Genomic DNA, 20777 nt, shown 5'->3' with positions numbered 1-20777 from the left:
CTTATGGGGTCCCTTACAGAGTACGTAATGTATGTAACGTCACATGTCCCTTTGCATATTGGTTGTAGGCCCATCATAGAAACAATTACTACACCTGCAGCTAGACACAAATGCCACCTTTCTTAGGTCCCTTCAGTTAGTTCCCATACTGCATTACCCCATAACACTATAATGATCTATTCAAGTTCTGACAGGACAATCATTTGAGTCATATCGGGCAAGAGATTGGCGTCCATCTCTGTGCCTGGTCGCAGCTCTTTCTGTCCCTCTGGAAGCGATATATCGTACTTGAGTAATAAGTTTGCCACAATCATCTTTCCCAGGGCGCTGGCGTAGTGACGCCCAGGACAAGTGAGGCGGCCACTTCCCCACATACCGTTACCGGGCTCAATGCCGTGGAACTCGCGGTCAGGCGACAGCGGCAGACCTTTGATGTCGAGAAAGCGGCGGGCGTCAAACGTCTCGGGGTTCTGGTAGAAGTCCGGGTCGAGAGCCATGGCCTCGCCGGCTACCGCGATGTACGTTCCTTGTGGGATCCACGTCCCGTCGGAAAGGCCGAAGGAAGACTTTGCGACCCGTGTAATAGCCACTTAGATGGATTAGTCGGCGTGTTTATTTTCTTATCACTGTTTTCCTGCAAGCTTCGGTTCCCGTTGTCAATACACGATAGATAGACTTACAGCCTTCAGGCGCCATCATGCGCAGCGACTCTTTCAGAAACGCGTCGAGCAGGTGCAGCTTTTTGCTGACTTCCAACGTCCATTGCATATTTTCACTGGCCAGGGCTGTCACGGCTTCAGCACGAATATCGGCAATATACTCTGGATGCGCGCAAAGATCGTTAATGGCTTGCGTGATGGCATAAGTCGACGTATTCAACTAAGATCAACAACATTTTAATTACATAGCACGACAGTAAAGAATTGTTCGGATCTCTACTTACTGCTCCTGTAATAATTCCCACTATCTGCAAGGCGACCTTTCGTGGAGACTCATTGTACTCAGCCAGGAACTTGAGAATATCGACGTCCTGATTATCCGGGTGAAGTCGCTTCCGAATTGGCTCCTCAAGGAATCGGTCGGCCTTGGTAAGAATCGCCTCCAGCTTGTTGTCGCGCACAAGAAAGGGTTTCACGAGGGGCCGAAGGACGCGGGGCCAAGGCTTCAGTGCATCACGAATGCGCCAGGCCTCGGGGAAGTACTCCATGACAATCTTGTCCCAGTCACCACCATGGGCGAGCTCCTCGCCAATGAACACCGTCGAGGTTAAGCTCTGGACCATGGCGTAACAGAATTGGTGGACGTTCATCTGCTCTGTCATAATCGCACAGTCAGAAAAGGGGGCTATCCTATTCCCGCCGATGTTGTACAACCCTACATACTGGTATCTTTAGGAACCTGACTGAATAGGGCTTCGCTTGTGCGCCGATATTCGCGGTGCATTATGGGTACCACTGTTTCTAGCAAGAAAAGACATGTTAGTGAAAGCATTTGGAGGCCTGCAAGTGCACAATAAATGCTATCTTACTAAGACTCCGCGTTAGAGGACCACGGACAGCCTCAATATGCTGCTGGCCCCCCATAGCAATATCCCCGCCAATATGCTCGCCCACCCAATAATCCATAAGCACCTGGGAGTGGCTTATCTTGGTCTCGGGTAGCATACGTATCTCGGGCAGGAAATTTGGCGCAATGACCAACTGCTCCTTTTCGGCCGTCTGAATGACGAAGTTCTTGCCCTTATGCTGTTGTCGAAGATGTAAGTAAAATCATAGGCTCCCTAGGTTGGATAGGTATTCGCACACCTCTGTGTAGCCAGCTCGCACCATTGCTCGTCCCTTTTGTCGAAAGTCTTGCGCCGCGGCTTTTTTGTTCAATCCGAAGAGACCCGGCGAGCGCCCTACCCTGATCCATGATTTCCTTCTCGATACGATGCCTCTTATCGCCGCCAGCAATGCAGCAACGAGCAAGACGCACAAAGTAGAATAATTCACATCGGCCTTGATCGTTGCTAGCCTTGCTAAGAGCGGGGTATACAGAGTGCTCATAGCGTAGAAAGAAGCGCTGCAAAGCGTATTCACAATGTACTGGCTAGAGATGGAAATGACGTACTGCGACTTACGCAACAGCTATGGAACAGCAGCAAAATAATATTGTCAGGGGGTCTAACTTCCGCCCATATAATTTTTGTACGAATGCAAGAGCAGTGAGATTATCTGCAGATTAAAGCGTAAGCTGTACTTGGCGATCCTAGAATCCCGCGAGCTAACTAGCAAGATTATATAAAGGTGCACGATGGGCGAGAAATTGTAGGTCATTCCACAAAGGCTGGATTCAAGGATCACGCTTTCTTTAGAGTCTCGTAAATCATTGTTCAATGGTTTGTCTGTACACGGGTGCCGAGGGTCTTAATGCGGCCAATATTGACAACCCCCCATAATGAAAGCGGAACCAGTATTGGAGTTGGTTTGCCTGGTGGCGCCACTTACAATCAACTCACACTTCAAGACAGACAATGGTACCACCAACCGTGACCGATTTTTGCCTATCATTAGATGAAAATACCAATTACTTCGTGATGTGATTACAGAAGCAGAAACCAATGGACTCTTGAATCTGCATTTTCTGAAGCCATTGATAACGACACCTGCATAATGTTGACGGCCCTCATATCCACCTCGGCGCTGGCCGTGGTGGCTTGGCTTATTATTCGGCACACAGCCAAGCTGACGAGAAAGTCCAGTCTGAATATACCATACCTCAGCTTCCCAGATGGTGACAACTCGCCCCAGCGTTACACCCTCGATACGGGAAATCTTCTGGCACAGGGGTACGAGCAGTATTCAAAGAAAGGCTTGCCATTTTCCATGTTTAACTATACGGATGCAGCCCGTCCTATTGTCGTCCTTCCAGTCAAGTATCTTGAGGAAGTTCGCCGCGCAAGCTCGTCCAAGCTCAGTTTCTTGAGTTATCTTAATAAGGTAGATAAAGCAATATACTTTTCGGCGCATAGTCTCGCCTTTTCGCAGTGCGGCTGACATTCTTACTTGGGGCAGTCCACTATTGCTGAGGACATCGGCGCTCCTCTCGTGACTGATCGCGTAATTCATCTTGTACGGCAAGACTTGAACAAATCGCTCAGTGAGTTGTTTCCAGCTTTGGAAAGACATTTATCTCCCACTCAGAGTAACTGACGGGACATTGCACAATTAGATGAATTAATTCAGCCCATTCAGCAAGCCTGCGATAAGCTGATCCCGGCACTTATCCCACCCAGCCAGGATTGGACCCCATTCAATGGGTTTGCACTTCTTTTGCCACTTATTTCTCGGGTAATGGCACGGGTGCTGCTGGGGCCTGAGTTATGGGACAACGAGGAGTGGCATGCGGTAGTAACAGCGTACTTTCAAGCCGGTTTTGCGGCTTCGGCGCGTGTTCGCGATACCTATCACCCTCTGCTTCGTTGGACATCCAGATACCTGGACAAGGATGTGAAAGCCATTTACGAGGCCCGTCGCAAGGGTGAAGCTATTATAAAACCTGTGATAGAGGCCCGCATCGCAAATACCCGTAACCGCGCGGGTGGACAGGAGACAGGATACAACGATGGCGTCCAGTGGCTCGTAGACTCGTATCTGTCCGAAAACAAGCGTGTCAGCGCTGGTCGAATAATGCAGGATGAAGCATTCCTCGTGGCTGCCTCCGTCCACAGTATTGCACTTACAACTCTCTCCATCCTTTTGGACCTTGTCGATCACCCCAAAACGCTGGCTGAAGTTCGGGACGAGATTTCGAAAGTGTATGCTGAGTACGGCAGCTGGACGCGCCAGTCCCTTAGCGCGCTACGGCTTTTGGACAGCTTCATGAAAGAGAGCCAACGGCTGAATAATTTTCAATATAGTTCGTAGAAACGTTCCCGCTCGCATTCAGAGAAATTCCTCCGGACACGTTGGCTAACACATGCTCTCAGACACTATGCAGCGCAGAGCAATCGTGGATTATACCTTCAAAGACGGTCTGCGGATCCCAGCTGGCACTTCAATCGTCGTGCCCAGCCGTCTACTAGGGCGTGACTCTGACCTGCACGACAACGCTCTTCAGTTCGAAGCCAACCGTTGGAAGCGCATGCGCGAGGAAGGCGACGCCACAAAGTTTCATTTCGCCTCCCTACAGGATGATATGCTGCCGTGGGGAAGCGGGTCGCACGCCTGTCCCGGTCGCTTCCTTGCGCAAGAAATCATCAAGCTCATCTTCATTCACCTTGTCACCAAATACGACATCAAATTTCCAGAAGGTGTGGAAAGTCGGCCGCCGGATCTTGCCGAAAACGCCAACTCTAATCCAAATGTCATGGCCACTTTCCTTTTCAAGGAGAGATGAGGCTCTCATATAGCTCTCTTCAGTTGACAAACAGCATAATGATCAGACATATAAATAAAACAAATATAAAAGGCCATGAATAACGAACCCTTAGAAAGCGCTTGCTGTATATTTAAGGCATGTGACTTTATACTTAAGAATTGAATGAAGACTGCCCACTGCGGAAGTGTATTTAACTGGTAAACAAAGCATTCGGCTATTTCTGGAAATTTTGTATTCTCTTAGAAGTTAAAAATTGTGACTCTGATTATAGACGCTGTGTATCCTAAAATAAGCTAAGTTTTTCGAAAGTAGTAAAACAAAGAAATATTCTGTGTGACTAGAATGAACGAATGAAAGCAATGATTTATAACAACAAATTTGAAGAAACGAATAAGATTCGGTAGATAATATAAAAAGTTGGTTCCTAAATATACATCAATATTCTTTAATTCGATTCATAGTGCTTCATTACTGCTAATGAGCTCTGATACCCTTCAATATCCTCCTACGTAACTTTGAACGATGTGGATGTATTTTGCATGTTCAAGGAGTGCAAAGCCAAATGAAGATCGACAATAAAAGCATCGCAGCGGGCCTTCGAGAAGTCTTCTCGCACTACCACGCGAAGAATCTTCACGTCTTCGTTGTGCGGTGCCATAGTATACGCTGGTACTACCCAGCCACCCTGTTGACGCAGCTTGTGTGACAAGGTGAACTCATCGAACTGGTAGTTATTGGTCATATCGAGGCGAAATGCTATGAGTGGGAGTCGCTGCTGGCGTTTCTTGCACAAAAGTATGAACGTGCCCATCTCTTCTAGGTGCAAGGCGAGGTATTCTGCTACGCGGAAAAGGTCCACCATGACCCGTCGATAGCCTTCCATACCAAGGCTAATTAGCCGGTAGTATTGACTGATGATGGGTGAAGCACTACGGGAAAAGTTGAGAGTGACAGAGGTCTGCTCTGTGCCGAGATAATTCATTTCGAAGATAAGCTCTATAGAAAAACTTAGATGTGCGATCGTTGAAGAATGCCCACATGCCATGGTAATGACCTTACCTTTGGGCAGGTATTCTGCACTCCGCCAGATGGCCCAGCCAATGCCAGCATACACAAGTCCATACTTGTGGCCAGAGACATTGATTGAGACAACTTTTTCAAGGCGAAAGTCCCAGACTAGGTCAGGTTCAACGAATGGAGCGACGAATCCCCCAGACGCAGCATCAACATGGATGGGAACGTCAAGGTCCCTCTCGATCAGTAGATCGTTGATGGCTTTGATGTCATCGTACTCGCCAGTGTAGGTTGTGCCTAAAATGGAGCAAATTCCAATCGTATTCTCATCCACAAGTTCGACAGCCGCCTGAGGGTCAATGATGTAGCAATCGCGGGCGCAAAAGACGTATCTCTCCTCAATGTCGAAGTATCGAGCCGCCTTTTTCCAACATACCTGTATGGTAGAGCTCATAATCAAATTGGGTGCACTGTAATCCTTACCAGCGACCTTTTGTCTGTTGACCCAGCGTTTCTTCATGGCGAGTGTCGCCAGCAAAATAGCTTCGGACGAGCCTATTGTGCTAGTACCGACAGCGTCGCTGGACCTTCCCGAGTCTGGGGCATGGAAGAGGTTGGCGATCATGTTGAGACAGCGATTGTGAATATCGGCGGTGATGGGGTACGACTCATAATGGACGAAGTTCTTACTCAACCCGTCTACTATAAGTTCTCTGGCATGTTCATCCATGTGTGTCGTCACGAAAGACCCAAGGCTAGGTGAGGATAAAGTTAGTGTGTGTATTGCACCATTAACACCAGCAGGATTCGGACTATTCGCCTTGAACATACTTCAGAGCCGGAGTTCCATCCATGGCAAGGTCATGCTGAATCTTCCGGACGGCAATCTCGGGCGGCATCTCATCTTCCGGAATGTGGTTCCTGGGCAGCCCGTGAAAATCGTCTTGCCCGACTATTCCATTATCAAGCCTATTTGAATTTGATCCTGGCGATGTGCCTGGATCCCAGCCATGGGGAATATCAATCAGCTCAGCGTCACCCATGACTTTGCGGCAATTGCAAATGGGGTCAAGAGGTATCAAGTTATTAGTTCATCTATTCACCCAGACAATCAAGCCGGTCCGTAGAAATCCGGTTGCTTCGCAGTTACGACATATATTTCTTTTCGTCCCAAATAAGCCTAAGCCCAATACATGGCTAGCGTCCGCTTGATCGACCGCATTTTATCTCTTTTACTCGTGGAACATGATTAAGTTTAGTATCGAAGCTGCTATACAATATAGCTGCTGAAGGCTATATATGGAATAGTTTCAATTGATATGTGTAAACTTTCCCGTCATGATCAGATAATGAGATGAAATTTCAGAATCATCATTCCTGTAATCCTTCAAGAGAACCTCTGTACTACGAATACATAAGTGTGGAGCTGTCATCATGATCGTGTTAGAGTATTGACGCTAGCTTTGATTTGTAAGAAGTTTCACTCAATACAAGGATTGCAGGCGATCGCAGCTTAAATTATACTGTTTGATTCTGTCCTATCAGGTGGGGTCATGTTCTCACGCATGCCGTTATAGAAGATTCGTCGCCGCCGCTTGTGGTTTTTTTGACATCGATTCAGGTAGCTTTCTTCGTCAGGGCACTAGCTCAATGGCGATTTACACTTTCTAAGTCTTTTATACCGAAGTCCCCATTTTAAGAACTGAGGCATGGAATCAATGCGAGAGGTATCTCAGACATGCGCAACAGATGAAGGAGTGGGCACAAAGTCACAATAGAAAGGAATCAGTCGTTCGGCTCATATCGCAAATATCAAATTTTGAATACAGCAAAGGAGAGAGTAGCTATGTAATACACTAAGCGGACACGACATAAACAGATTATATTTAGAAAATGTTCAAATGTAAGACCGAAAATAGTTTAGAAACTTACAGTGTGAGCTTTCGCTTTTATGGGATAAAGTTTCATTATAGAAAGCCAGTGTGCCAATTTTGGAACTTTCGGCTGACAAAGTACAGCTTACGGGCCGTTAGGCTTTGGTAACTCAAGCCAGCCCTCACAATCGTGCTGCATGGTATTGATAGGCTTTACAGATATACAATAGATATATGAAAAGTGTGTATAGTACTGCAGAGATACCATAACCTATAATAGAACGATAGATGTAGTAACAATGAAATTCTTGACTGTTCTCGAGTACGTGACTAAGTATATAGACTCATCATTAAGTCCGTAATAGTAGTGGTATCGTTTGTGTACCATTCTCGTAGTGAAGGTAGACTTTAAAGACATAATTTTGCCTTTGAAATTGGCATTATATTGATGTACATAGGCAGCCGGCTTTCTAAAGACGTTAACAAGTACATACTACGAGATCCTGGCAGTCTTAAATTTTTCTTCATGTGACTAGTGAAGTGATGTATTTGAGAACCAAGATGTAATCAATATGCCTCGCAAAAACCCGATCAGAGCGCTAGGTATCTGGATACAAATTACCATGGCAGAAAAACAAGGTTCACTGATCAGCCATGCGATATCCGCGTTTGTGCTCCCTACATTGCTATAAGGCATTGTGTGATAGTTTTCAGCTCAGACGCAGAGTAAGGTTGGGCAAAGGGCGCTGATGCTGGATAGCTGCAGTAGGGATTTCACTTCCGAACTGTTGTGAAAATCGCAGTGGCAAGAAATCTGGGTAGCCAGCCTTGCAGCAATCCTCCGTTTGCAAAGGTATGGCCGTCTCAACCTCGGTTCGCCAATCAGCGCCGTTCCAACACCAACGCAACTCACCTTACCGCTAGCATCGGTTGGTCATCAGGACGGACTGGCGTCTTCGGCATAGTGGCTAAGCTAGACACCATCTGGCTGATAAGCAGTATTCGGCTGGCTATAATGCCTACGATACAAGCTTTGAGTCAGTTTATTTTACAGTACTGAAGATATACATTCAAATAACTTAGAGTCAGGCGAAACAGATAAGGGGAAGCGCTTATCTGACTAATGCCCAACTATTGTATCCGCCTTGCACACACGCACGAACGCACAATACTCAAAACAATTTTAATACTTCATCAGATATGTTCTTTACACGCTTTTACATGATATCGGAGTATTGGCTTCTAATAGGTTTGGATATATATAATCCAAGGAATGCTAAACATATCCACCAAAAGCACATCTGTATTGCCGTGTAACTCTGTGCGAATCAGCCAAGTGAAATTTGCAAGCATGCCTCCTTATTCCCTGATTCCAGATTGACAGGAAATAATTGCTGACTAAACCGCAATGGCCATCAGTCTATGTTACTGTCACGCAGCCATTTACACACCAATCAATATATAAGAGCACTCCTTGAACTCCTCCAATATCGCACAGAAACACGGCGTTTTCCCCACCGCCAACCTCAACCAAATTTTATAATAAATAGTTTCCTCAGTCTGAGGTTGTTAATTCCCTCCAATTGAATTCTATATTAGGCCTTCCATTACTAGTGGTTTGGTGATTACAGACCAGTTGCAACCAGATCAGGGCCACAATATAGCACCACTGAAACGCAATTGTCTGCTACAGCGTTGGTGGCCAAGAAAATTGAAATCGCGGTAACGAGCTTCAAATTACAGATGCCTATTTTAAAATATTAAAACAGCTGAGGTGTAGAATGGTGGTTGTGATTCAATTTCAAATTAGATGAAGACAAATGCCCGTTATTTACATTTGGTCTCAAAGATCAACGACATATGATACCTCTTCAAGTAGCACAAAATGTAACACAGGGTAATTATAAACTTTCGTGTACATAGTAGCGTCGAGGTTAAGGTCATTACCGTTAAGATCTATATTGTGAAGCTTCCCGAGAATAAAATTTGCTTTCAACTACCTCTGAATATGGCTATCCATGATAAGCACCCAGTCAGCATGTTGAGTTGCACAAGACTCAAACGCAGCGTCGAATCTGTATTAAAGCTCAGCCGGACTACCTGTGAAATCAATCGGTGGGCATTAGCGAGCTGTAAGCCAAAAAAACTCGACTGCTCTTTTGATGAAACGATGAACCATCATTGACTAGTGGTTTTGTCCGCTGAACTAAGTAATAGTGCACAGCCTTGGCTAGGGGAAAAGGGATAACAAGGCGCAAAGTGCCCCAGCATAGATAAGATATGGACATGGTTCCCTTCCCCAAAAGACACATTTAGATTTAAAAGTCTATTAACGGATGCTAGAAAGAGACAGCAATATGGATAGAGAGGAACTTTTTATCATTCCTAAATTCCACTCGCCTGATGCAAATCGTCCTCGGGTATCCCGATGGGTGTTTGATCATCTGTAGAGATTGCGTGTTGATAGGACCTGGCATGATGTCATAAGATAAGTATGGTAAGGTAATCTAATTACTCAAATCGGGTACAACGGATTACCCTAGCTCGCTGAAATCAAACTATTTCGCCTTGTATCGACAAATTAACGAACAAAATTAAGAGTATCTAAAGGTACTCTTTACCAAAATAGGACGAGGTTATGAGGAGTAGATTGATCGATTACTAAGTTAAGTATCAGTAGGTAGATATACGTGGGGTAGCACACTGTTATATACATGATAGGTGCCTAGGAAGCCCGAAATGTAGGTGGCTGGGACACTAGTTCAACACTTTCATATGATGGAAACTGAGGAAAGGCGAGTGTGAAATGTAAGCAGAGGCTCATCGGCGGGTTATCATGATTTATTAACTAGCAGTGCAGCTATAAATTGAGTTTCCATTTCTTTTCAATCAGCGAAACACGACTGCGAACGTAATCTTCTAGTTCAATTCTTGACGTATTGTGTATACCACCATATCACCCACATCTCTAGGGAACTACTTGTAGAAAGCCGCAACAAATACCATCGCCTCTAATATTTACGTCGAGTCCCCATCAACTAGTAGTAAACCACTCGCTGGTAACTTCATAGTCTTCTCATAAAATGTTTCGGCTTCTTTATACTTTCCCTGATCGCTAAGTATAACACCGATTTCATTCACACTCGTGAAAGGCTCAGGGCGTACCCTGTTTAGCACGGCATTCCTTAATTCTAACACTCTATATTTCATATATTCAGCCCGGATCTTACTCATTCTGTTGTTTCCGTATGTGATGATATTGATTAATCGAATAATCGCTTTAAAACTTCATCCACCTGTCCTATTTTTCGTACTTCTACATCAACTCCTGTGTGGCCAAATTTATAAGCTCATGAACATCGTACGACTCTATATATGTCGTATCCTGTCCCTACCACCGCACTCGCTACGTCACAAACTCGTATGATTTAGCATTTCCAAGACTTCCGCAATAGCTATAGTAAATATTAATAGAGGATGGAGAAGGGAATGTTTTCTCGCCGCAAACATACCATGAATATTGAACGAGACCGACCAGCTAAACTTCCTTTCTTTTGCTATGGTTTGGTTAATTCATACTTGATAATTAGAGATGATCGAAATGAGGCAGCTTGCTTGTGGATTACGTTTATAGACTTTTACAAGTAAGCGCCAAAAACAACAAACTCTCTACTGTCCTCCTTTGGAACTGAATCTCCTTAGAAAACTGTGCATAATATCTTTCTTTGAGCTGTGGAGGTGAAGCGCTTCACCTAACATGAACCTTGGTTTCTTATGGCCGCAGGCCCGACACCTAATGCTTGAACGATTAAATTTTCTGCATCACATAGACAGTCAATTTCGGAGATCGACCTAAACACCTTATCTTACAACTACACTCATGTACCATCTTTGCTCATTACACACCAAGATCTAACCTTATAGTTTTACCTTGCGGCTAGAGTACGAGTACGCCCTGCTAGCATAAAGCAAGCCTGTTGTATTATTTACGGTTTTGCAACCTGATATCGTAATCGTCACCTCCGCTTTTATTCCAGGCCGCCATTAGGTGATATGTAGTTCTTTTTGGACATGGCCCAGACAGGGCAACGAGCATTTTCAAATTTATTGTACTTACTTACCCCCCTCCCCCTTTTTATTATCTTTAAATAGAGTACAGTGACTCGTGTTTCATTGTTTGTCAGAGTCTAAAGTCCCGCGCAAGGTGACACAATGCAATTTCCAACCCACTAGCAATACAGCGCAATATGTGGATGAACCTTACCCCCTCATTCGTAGTACACCCTTGGATACCTTGCCTGACGTGTTGCGAGGAAGCATTTCAAGAATCTCATATCTTCCACGTATCCAGTGTGACTCTGTCAGCTTGCTCTCGATGAAGTCATCCAATTGGTCAAAAAGCTCATCCGGATCAATTAAGTCGGCGCCTTGGTCGACTTGTTTTGGGCGCATGACGAATGCCTTTGGTCGCTCCCCGAACAAGTCATCGGGCACTCCAATGACAGCTACATCGGCTACACTAGGGTGCTGCCGCAGGCATTCTTCAATGGTAACGGGCGCAACCTGCATGCCCTACACGATAAATCATCGGTATCAGCTAGATTATTGTTCTCTGGCTAGGAAGAGTGACTTACTTTGACCTTTATCATATCTCTCAGTCTATCAACAATGCACAAATGCGCATCGCCTTCAGGGCTCCTACGAAACAGAGCCATGTCGCCAGTGTGCAGCCAGCCCTCTCTGAATGTAGCTGCCTTTCCGTCGTCGTCACCAAGGTAGCCATCTGCCTGATTAGGCGACGCTAGTAGCAACTCACCAGGTACGTCAAAGGACTCCACCTCACTGCCATCTTCCCGACACAGACGTGCTTTATACGATGGTAGCAATACGCCAACTGAGCCAGGGATGTATTCGTGCGGGCTACTCATGGCGACGGCTGCCGGACTTTCCGTTAAGCCTACAGTGCAGTCTCCGGTCAGCATGTATGGTTCCACCTCGTATAGTAAAGTGAATAAGAGCCTGTAATACCGTAACCGGTGACCATGTTCCAGCCTGGCTGTACCGCTTTTGTTTTGGCATATAATTCAGCGGTCACGCTACCAGCGCCTACATAGATAGTATCAACCGACGACAAGTCAAAAGCCTTGAATAGAAACGGATTGCCGATTAGGGTGGAGAGCACCGAGGGTACCTAAGAGTAAAACAAGTTATAAGCACAAGATCTATCGCGATGACATTGAAGCGGAGAGAATGATCAAATACCAAGTAAAGTCTGTTAATGCGGTGAGTCTGGATAGACGCCAGAGTTTCCTTCATGTCGAATTTTGTATGCAAAATGAAATGATCCCGTACGTATATGGACGTGTGCGATGCGACTATGCCTTGGACATGACTCATAGGCAAAACGCCTAGCACTACCTCAACATCGCGATGGCGGGATATGCGCTCTAGTGCGACTAGCTGTAGGATGTTGGCGATGATGCTAACGTGCGTTAAGCGGGCAAGTTTCTGTATACAGCAATGCCATTCTGTCAGCGACTTTCCAGCGACTTTCCCTGCCACACTTTAAGGTATGAATCATGCTGGGTATTACCTGAACTCCAGATGTTCCGCTCGTCGGACACAGATATGCGATCTTAGACTTGGACTCTTTCGAGGACCAATCGGACACTGGGAGATGATCTATGGAACTGCCAAGTGCTAGCAACTCATTTATAGTCTTCAACTTCTCCTTGGTGCCATTGGGGCTATTGGTTTCATTAGTGCCGTTGGTTTTCGCGCTGGTCACGGGCTCAGTCAAATACAACCGCCGCCCGGATTCGTTGGCAATAGCTGTTGCAGCACGACCCGAGTCAAGCAATGATGGAGATGTAATAAGGACATTGCAATTACTATGTCTCAGGTGTTTCGCATTCTCCTCTGGTGAAGTGGTTGCATGTAGAAGAAGACACGTGCCTCCCACACGTTGGATGGCCCAACAGTAGGTCAGATAATCAAGCTTATCTCATTTTCCAAATCAGCACACCTCCAATAATCACGGAAGTTTTCTTTTGGGGCAATGAAGCATAGAATCTTACCGTATTCTCGGACAAAATTGCGACGACCTTACCCCCTGGTAAATCCACATTGGGCGACCATTGCAAGTCGTGAGCGAGGCCAGCAGCTAATTCTTCAACATCCTTAGCGATCTGGCGAGGTGTTTTCGATTTCTGCGCATCCGCAGAGGTGAGAACGGGTGGCTCAAGTTCAGACTCGGAAGCAACACCTGGCGGCCCACGAAGCACAAAGTCACTTATCGTGCCCAACTCGGTCAGGTTTTGTGCAATCGCCGGTAGCCATGAAGGTGGATGGAAGATCATGGTGCTTTCCGTCTATTATTAACAGTAGGCAGGTTGCTCTCTTCCACAGCTGATCGGAAACAAGTTTCTTGTGACGGAACCCTAAGTATTACTTGACTGAATAGCAGTGCGCTAAATGCTAGAGCAAACAAATGATTGTTCGTAGCCATATCTACTACGACAGTGATACATGTTGGGTGACAGTATACGTGATGAAGGTGCGAGAATCCCTCAATCCTACGCAATGTTCTCCAATTGAGTGGTACCACACCACCATAGTCAGCTCAGTTGTTCATGCACTACCTTGGCTGGAGAACGAAGAGGTAAATTTGACTATAACCGGGCGATCAAATTTTACTGCACCTCAATTCAACCCCGTCACTAGCAGAGGTCTGTCAAAATGCTGTATGAAGCTTCAATCGTCCTCCTCGCTGGAGTTGTCATCCTTGCCTATGGTGTTGAATTCATTTTCAATCAATTTGATGACCCGCGGGAGCCCCGCCGAATAACGCCAAAAGTGCCGGTGCCCGTCATTGGCCATATCCTAGGGGTTTTTCGTTATGGCTTTAACTACTATAGTCTTCTGAGGTAAGATCAGGCTTTTTCACAACATAGTTAAGCTCCTCTTCTGCTCACGTTGATACTCCCAGTAAGAACACGGACGCAGAGATTTACGCCCTTGGGATTTTAAACTTTAAAGTGTATATTACTCAAACCACCCGGCTCACTCACCTGGTTCAAAAGTCAAAGGCATTATCTTTCACGCCGTTTCTTAAAGTTCCTAGTACGGTTGTGAGCAAAGATGCACATGCCTTATTTGATGGAAGTCTTCTGGAGAGCTTCAGCCTCCGCACGAAAGAGGCGCTGACACCAGGTCCTCATTTGGATATGCAAAACCTTAGAATGGCCCATCAACTGCTCATACATGTGACGGAAATGGTACAACAGAGTGAAGTGGATTTATTCCACTGGGCAAAGCACGCCATTGTACAGGCAACGGCCGCGGGTTTGTATGGTCTTCAACATCCGTTTAGAGATCGTGACACAGAGGATGCTTTGTGGTAATTTAGCTGTTTTCTTGAATGTTCGTTCTTAGCAAGCTAATGGACAACCAGGATTTGGGAGGAGCGTAGACCTGGTCAAATGCTAGGGCTAGATCTCTTCTACAAAGGCTACAGAGCTCGGGCCAAAGTTTTTGATGCTTTCCGCAAATATTTCAAGCATATACCTGACGACGTCTCCTATTTGATACTACAGCGCCAAAAGCTTCTCCGCGAGGGTGGTATCCCTGAAGAGGACACCTACAAGATGCAAGCTACCCTTAGCAATGCAGCATATCCCAATACAGTCCCCACACTCTTCTGGACTGTTCATGAGATCTACTCTCGCCCTGAGCTCTTGGAAGTTATCCGTCAGGAGTTGTTAGATAAAGCAGTGGGGAAGTCCGATGATGGCACTGGATTTGTTCTCGATATTGCTGCTCTCCAGACGGAATGCCATATCTTGTTATCAGCTTATCAGGAAACGCAACGTACAAGACACTCACAGGTAGCTTGGCGCATGGTCACAGAAGATACTCTTTTGGACCAATATTTACTCAAGAAAGGAAACTATCTCCAGATGCCCGTGCGACCTGTTCACGAGAGTCAATCAATCTGGGGTTCCCAAGCCAACGTGTTTGATCCCTATCGGTTTGTGCCAGCAAAGAATGGCGAAACGAAACCAAAAGTCATGCCGAGCACCTTCTTACCTTGGGGGTCACCACCTCATTTGTGTCCTGCTCGTCAGTTTGCCTCCACAGAAATCCTAATCGCGGCGGCCTTATTGATTTTGCGGGTGCAGTTGACACCGGTGAGTGGAAGGGGTTGGGAGCGGGCGCCGCCGGTGAAGTCGGGGACACCAACCCTGCCACGACCTAAGCAGGATATACGTCTCAAAATCACGACTCGAGATGAAGGCAAGCAGAGCTGGACTGTCATGATAGGGAAGAGCAAATCCAGGATATCCCTGGCATCTGGATGAAAGCGCTGGCATTTTAATTTAGTGGAGCTCAACCTATTCCAATAATCAAGTGATACATGACTGGAGTTGCCAAGGCCTGTTGATGTCGTGGGTTGGGGCAATCTGCATGTCTATGGAATCAAGTCATACTCATCCATTTTGTTTGAAATCGACGTCTGATGATCGGCCGCCGGAGGCGATAGAATTTTGCCCGGCTTTCAGAAGTCACTCAATTAGTGATTTCTTGTGCTCCACTTGACGTCTGTCGAGCCTACCGCACGGAGGAGCAAAGTGAACTTCCGTATGGGACTTCACATATAAACATCCCGACAAGTGCCAGCCCAAAATGGCGAATGCCCATTCCCTTTGCTGGTGAACAGCAGTGAACACCCATTGGTTACCTAGCAGCCCTCGATGACTTTATTAATCTAAATAATCATTTCTTTGTGTTGAAATGGTTGCATATTTATTTAGTCTCAATGAATCGTTTCTCAATACCGCGTATCACATGTGGTTGACACTTTATAGTGAGTCTTACATACCGACATGATGATATGATTTATGACAACCGCATTCAACTTCAGGATAGATCTGGACATGAGAATGTAGATGCATAAGCTGCTTGAAATTTTCCTATGCACCCATCGTCTATGACAGACCTCTAAAATTCTTGTTCTTGGTCACCCATGGATGTTTCTATTCATCAGACCACGTATGATTCCCCTTGGCTGCTTCTGTGAAGGCACTTTCTACCAAGGTCGCGATTCGCCTACATGCTTCATTGGCCTCATCCTCCGTGACCAAACTAAAGCTTAGCCGAAGCTGACATGTCTTGCTCCGGCTGGGCATAAATGCCATCCCCGGAACGGCGATGACACCAGCCGCGCTAGAAAAACTAGTCAATACTTCAAAGCTGTCACGACCAGGCGGGAGCAGCAACTTGATCCAAAGAAACATGCCGGCAGTGGGAACTTCCCATGTGGCCTTGTCTTGGAGATACCGTTCAGCCGCGGCAACCAGCATGTCCCGCTTATGGCGATAGAACTCTGCCGCATTGGATGTGTGTGTGAGAAATCCCTCGTGGCCCCAATGCCTTAATAGAGCTAGGGCGATAACCTGGGAGGTTGAAGCGGCTTGGAGGCTGGAGTGAAATTAGTATCCAGGGAGTCTTCTTCGGAACTTTTGGTAAAAGTCTCATTCTCTTCCATACTATCAACTTACTTCGTGTTTCCGGTGATCATGTTGACCTTTTGCAAGATGGACGGTGATGTGGTAAGGAATCCTAGGCGCATCCCAGCGCTCACAATCTTACTTAGAGAGTCAAATCGCAGTACACGGCCGGTTTCGCCGTTGACCTCGGCCTCCAGGGACACATAGCTGCGAGCCTTGACAGCAGGATCCGCAAAATCCAGGAAATAGTAAGCATCGTCTTCAAAGATGAGGAAGTTAAACTTTTTAGCGAGACGCAGGCTGTGATGTGAATCAGCTACCCACGAGCGAGTGCTAGTAACCTATTATAGGAAGGGATAAAAGGAAGAAACATTAAAAGAAACTCTACCAACATTTCGATCTTGCGTGCCTGAGTACATGACCGCCCAGTTGGGTTGGAACCTGTTGGGACGGTATATAGGATACGGGGTCGACGCTTATGGTCAGGCCATTGAGAAAGGACTATTTCGAGCTCCGTTGGGTTTAAGCCTTCAGCATCAGATAATACCTCTAACTGGATAGTTAGCGGCCGGTCTAGTCACGTTAACCGCGCTTGTTACCTACCCACAAGATTGTGACAATCTGCACTAAGGAATCCCAGAGTACCCCTGGAAAAGCATATGTTAAACGTGAAATCATGCTTCTAACCTGGGGGTTCGCCTTACGAGTATGCCGGCCTGTCACAATTGGTCAGCAATAAAACATTATGGATATTATTGGATTCATGCATACGTATCAATGAGAACGTAGTCACCTGGATCCGTAAACACTTGGAACGCTTTGTACAAGAGGTCCTGACTGCCACTGCCAATCGCACAGCCCCATGTTCCGACTGGCCCTGGGCCGTGTATCCTCGCCTGGAATTCCTCAAACCACTAAACTGGACGTGAGAAGACTGCTAAAGCCATAATGGGAAGCCATGGGAAAGTCGGCTAGCGTTTCACTCTTACCTGGCGCAATTCTGGGATGCCGCCGGGTAGCAGGGCATACTGAAAAGCATCATGCAGATCTGTCTCATTCAATATGAGTTGCTCATTGGTGCCCTTGAGACCTATTGAGATACTGGAAAATGGGAAGCAGTCAGGGTTGGGCTTTCCTAAATTGCATAGTTAACAACTGCCCAGGATCGTACCGTATAAGCAGTACCATTTGCTTACCCACGATGAGGGAGATCATGCCCGGCACAGCCTCAAGAGGGAGAAGACTCGAAACTACCGAACGTTGTCAGTCAATACTGCATTCACTGCAGTGCGATGGGGACTCAGACTGGCTGGAGGCTGCCATTTGCGCACACGCTGTGAGAGCAATTCCGTGCTGTTGAAAATCCGGATATCTTTGGGAGGTGACTCTCCGTGGACCTGCGCTGCGGTCGCGACGGCCATGGCGGAACTCGTATTCTCTAACTGCGATGTGGAGTAGTGATTTCACGATAAAGACACATACGGGCAGAAATAGCTTTCAAGAGCAGCAAGTCTCAAATACAAGGGGTAATTCATTCCTCATACCGATAGGGGCATTCGGTAAAATCATTAACTACTTATTCGATCCGATAGCAGCGCTTTCAATGATAGCTAATCGCTATCAGCAACGCAAAACGATATAGAGCACCGAGTTGCGCAATTTGTGACTTAGTCTAGTGTAGAACTAGTATTCATGGAGGTGGACTTCTGCGGCGGCCGCGTCCCATGGAATGATTCTCGAATACATTGCAGGAATGCAGGAACAAGAGTGGCTCTTATGTACTAACAAATTTCACCTTTTGTACGACTGGGATATTGTAGCAGTAACTACTCCGCTTCTCGGCGAATCTGGCGCTTTGCACAACTCGAATTTCAATTTGCGTTCCCATAATGTAGTGGCTTAAGTCTGCTGCCCTGCCCTGCGACGGAACTATTACAGAACCTCGTTGCAACAATACTGTCCCACGCTGAAGTTTTAGGGTGGGGTGAGAGGCACAGTATGCAAGCTTCTACTGCATATAGTAGAAATTGAGAAATATTGAACATGCAGTTATCAATGTTAAATGATCCTTTAATCCTAGCGCTATGTTACATGGTTGGATAGTGTCTCTCATAATTCACATTAAAACTATACCAGCCAAGGTTCCTTTTGCCCAGGCGCCAACTCAATAATAACCTCACTTTATACTTACTTGATCGCTCAGCTAGCCAATCAGAATGCTTCACGAAGCCGCAGTCATCATCGCTGGGTGCATCATCTTCGCGTACAGTATAGAATTCTTCTTCACAAAGCTTGACGACCCACGAGAGCCACGCCGCGTGACACCCGATATACCTGTCATCGGCCATCTTTTGGGAGCCTTATACCACGGGTTTGATTATCTTAACCTGGCAGGGTAAGATATGATCTCTATAGATGAGCCTTTGGCACTCTTATTAAGTTGGATAGCAAAAATGTGAATGCAGAGATTTATACAGTCGGCATCTTAAACTTTAAGGTATTAGTTTTCGATATTGCAACTGCCATAAATTTGAGCTCTGACATCTCCGAAAAACTTCAAGGTATACATTACTCACGCTCCGCGGCTCCTGAATGTCATGCAGAAGTCGAAAACCTTGTCGGTAGGGCCCATTCTTCAAAGTGCGAACAGTATACACTCCGGTGCAAGTACCGAAGGCAATGCACTTTTTGATGGAGAGGTGCTGGAGGGTTTTCGCGACCGCACTAGAGAAGCACTTGCTCCAGGTCTCCACCTCGATGAGCAAAATCTTAGGATGGGCACACAGTCAATCAATGAAGTTACAAAGATTGTGGAACTACAAGACGAAATCGAATTGCTCGACTGGGTGAAGCATGTTATCTTACAAGGCACCAGCGCAGGATTCTATGGCATGCAGCATCCGTTCAGAGACCCTGAAATGGAGACTGCTATGTGGTAAGCTTATCGATCACCTGCCCCTTTTAATTTTTTAAATTGGCTAGCTCGAACAAAATACTAAGAGAACAAGGGATTGGGACAGACATAGACCCGGTATCCACATAAAGGTAGATCCTTTACGCAAGGGTTACAATGCTCGTGCCAAGGTAGTAGACGCCCTCGGGAAGTATTTCGAGAATCTGCCCGAGGACGTATCGTATCTGGTGAGAGAGCGCCAGAAGGTCCTTCGAGAAGGGGGTATCAGTGAGGAGGATGGCCTGAAAATGCAGGCCTTTCTTAACGATGGCAATTTCAATATCGTTCCCACGCTATACTGGACCATCTACGAGATCTTTTCTCGTCCTGACCTTCTAGAAGCAATCAGACAAGAAGTTGCTGATCACGCCCTACAGAAGTCTAATGATGGGTTTATTCTGGACATCTCAGCTGTCAAAACTAAGTGTCACCTCTTGCTATCGGCGTACCAAGAGACCCAACGCACGCGTCACATGTTGTCCACGTCACGCATGGTTTTAGAAGATACCCTCCTAGATGGCCAATACCTCCTCAAGAAGGGCAATTTGCTCTACCTTCCCGCCAAGCCTATCCACCACAACACTCAGATATGGGGCCCCCAAGCCAGCGTGTTTGACCCGTACCGTTTTGTGCCTGGCGCAACCGAGACAAAGATTCTGCCGAGCAATTTTCTACCATGGGGGTCAGCCCCTCACATTTGTCCCACTCGTCAATTCATCTCGACAGGCATCCTAGTTCTTATGGCCATAATGGTGTCAAGAGTCAATCTCACGTCAGCGAATGGCAGAGACTGGAAGGATGAGCCGGTGGTGCGGTGGCTGGAAATAGCCACATTACCCACCGCGAGTGAGAAGGTGTACCTGAAAGTCAGCCCACGAAATCAGGGACTTGGGAAGTGGAGAGTTGTGACTGGTACAAGCAAGACAGCAGTGCCTCTCGTATCGGGATGAGGACATAATGCGTCGATTACCCAGATTGGGTGGAGTATTTTCTTCCCGTTTCTCCGGCCCGCGACCAGATAACGATCAAATTATGTTGGTACCCTAAACTGATCATGGGTCAATA

General features: G+C 46.4%; 7 protein-coding genes across 7 annotated transcripts; 3 read left to right on the top strand and 4 right to left on the bottom strand.

Annotated features, from left to right (window-relative positions):
• Positions 1-5: 5 nt before the first annotated feature.
• Positions 6-2189, bottom strand: BKA67DRAFT_381525 (cytochrome P450). Its single transcript, XM_046096550.1, has 6 exons — positions 1806-2189; positions 1529-1745; positions 1383-1460; positions 944-1314; positions 681-879; positions 6-589 (listed from the first exon to the last, which is right to left on the bottom strand). The coding sequence occupies exons 1-6, from the start codon at positions 2046-2048 to the stop codon at positions 177-179; spliced, it is 1521 nt and encodes a 506-aa protein (XP_045955619.1). The 5' UTR covers positions 2049-2189; the 3' UTR covers positions 6-176.
• Positions 2190-2654: 465 nt separating this feature from the next.
• BKA67DRAFT_522386 (cytochrome P450) lies at positions 2655-4380 on the top strand (the record flags this gene model as incomplete). The annotated part of the gene is made up of 3 exons (XM_046098367.1): positions 2655-2981; positions 3282-3900; positions 3971-4380. The coding sequence occupies 3 exons, from the start codon at positions 2655-2657 to the stop codon at positions 4378-4380; spliced, it is 1356 nt and encodes a 451-aa protein (XP_045955618.1).
• Positions 4381-4867: 487 nt separating this feature from the next.
• On the bottom strand, positions 4868-6419 carry BKA67DRAFT_522634 (glutamate decarboxylase; the record flags this gene model as incomplete). The annotated part of the gene is made up of 3 exons (XM_046098391.1): positions 4868-5358; positions 5422-6131; positions 6208-6419. The coding sequence occupies 3 exons, from the start codon at positions 6417-6419 to the stop codon at positions 4868-4870; spliced, it is 1413 nt and encodes a 470-aa protein (XP_045955617.1).
• Positions 6420-11425: 5006 nt separating this feature from the next.
• On the bottom strand, positions 11426-13777 carry BKA67DRAFT_609806 (putative amp dependent CoA ligase). Its single transcript, XM_046105382.1, has 6 exons — positions 13328-13777; positions 12844-13248; positions 12513-12758; positions 12279-12441; positions 11885-12207; positions 11426-11822 (listed from the first exon to the last, which is right to left on the bottom strand). The coding sequence occupies exons 1-6, from the start codon at positions 13607-13609 to the stop codon at positions 11511-11513; spliced, it is 1731 nt and encodes a 576-aa protein (XP_045955616.1). The 5' UTR covers positions 13610-13777; the 3' UTR covers positions 11426-11510.
• Positions 13778-13896: 119 nt separating this feature from the next.
• On the top strand, positions 13897-15610 carry BKA67DRAFT_628378 (cytochrome P450; the record flags this gene model as incomplete). Its single annotated transcript, XM_046105568.1, has 3 exons — positions 13897-14176; positions 14239-14598; positions 14704-15610. Exons 1-3 carry the CDS (start codon positions 13989-13991, stop codon positions 15608-15610), a joined length of 1455 nt encoding a protein of 484 aa, XP_045955615.1. The 5' UTR covers positions 13897-13988.
• A 675-nt stretch (positions 15611-16285) lies between these two features.
• Positions 16286-18586, bottom strand: BKA67DRAFT_682245 (pyridoxal phosphate-dependent transferase; the record flags this gene model as incomplete). Its single annotated transcript, XM_046108946.1, has 9 exons — positions 18066-18586; positions 17956-18009; positions 17749-17894; positions 17531-17673; positions 17464-17475; positions 17363-17406; positions 17152-17308; positions 16811-17059; positions 16286-16730 (listed from the first exon to the last, which is right to left on the bottom strand). Exons 1-9 carry the CDS (start codon positions 18178-18180, stop codon positions 16286-16288), a joined length of 1365 nt encoding a protein of 454 aa, XP_045955614.1. The 5' UTR covers positions 18181-18586.
• A 389-nt stretch (positions 18587-18975) lies between these two features.
• Positions 18976-20662, top strand: BKA67DRAFT_694320 (cytochrome P450; the record flags this gene model as incomplete). Its single annotated transcript, XM_046109265.1, has 4 exons — positions 18976-19154; positions 19208-19256; positions 19321-19694; positions 19768-20662. The coding sequence occupies 4 exons, from the start codon at positions 18976-18978 to the stop codon at positions 20660-20662; spliced, it is 1497 nt and encodes a 498-aa protein (XP_045955613.1).
• Positions 20663-20777: the final 115 nt, after the last annotated feature.

The sequence above is a fragment of the Truncatella angustata genome (assembly GCF_020726525.1).
Source record: "Truncatella angustata strain MPI-SDFR-AT-0073 chromosome Unknown BKA67scaffold_7, whole genome shotgun sequence".
Classification (NCBI taxonomy): Eukaryota; Fungi; Ascomycota; class Sordariomycetes; order Amphisphaeriales; family Sporocadaceae; genus Truncatella; species Truncatella angustata.
The sequence above is the reverse complement of the archived record's forward strand: the minus strand, read 5'-3'. Positions and strand labels throughout refer to the sequence as shown.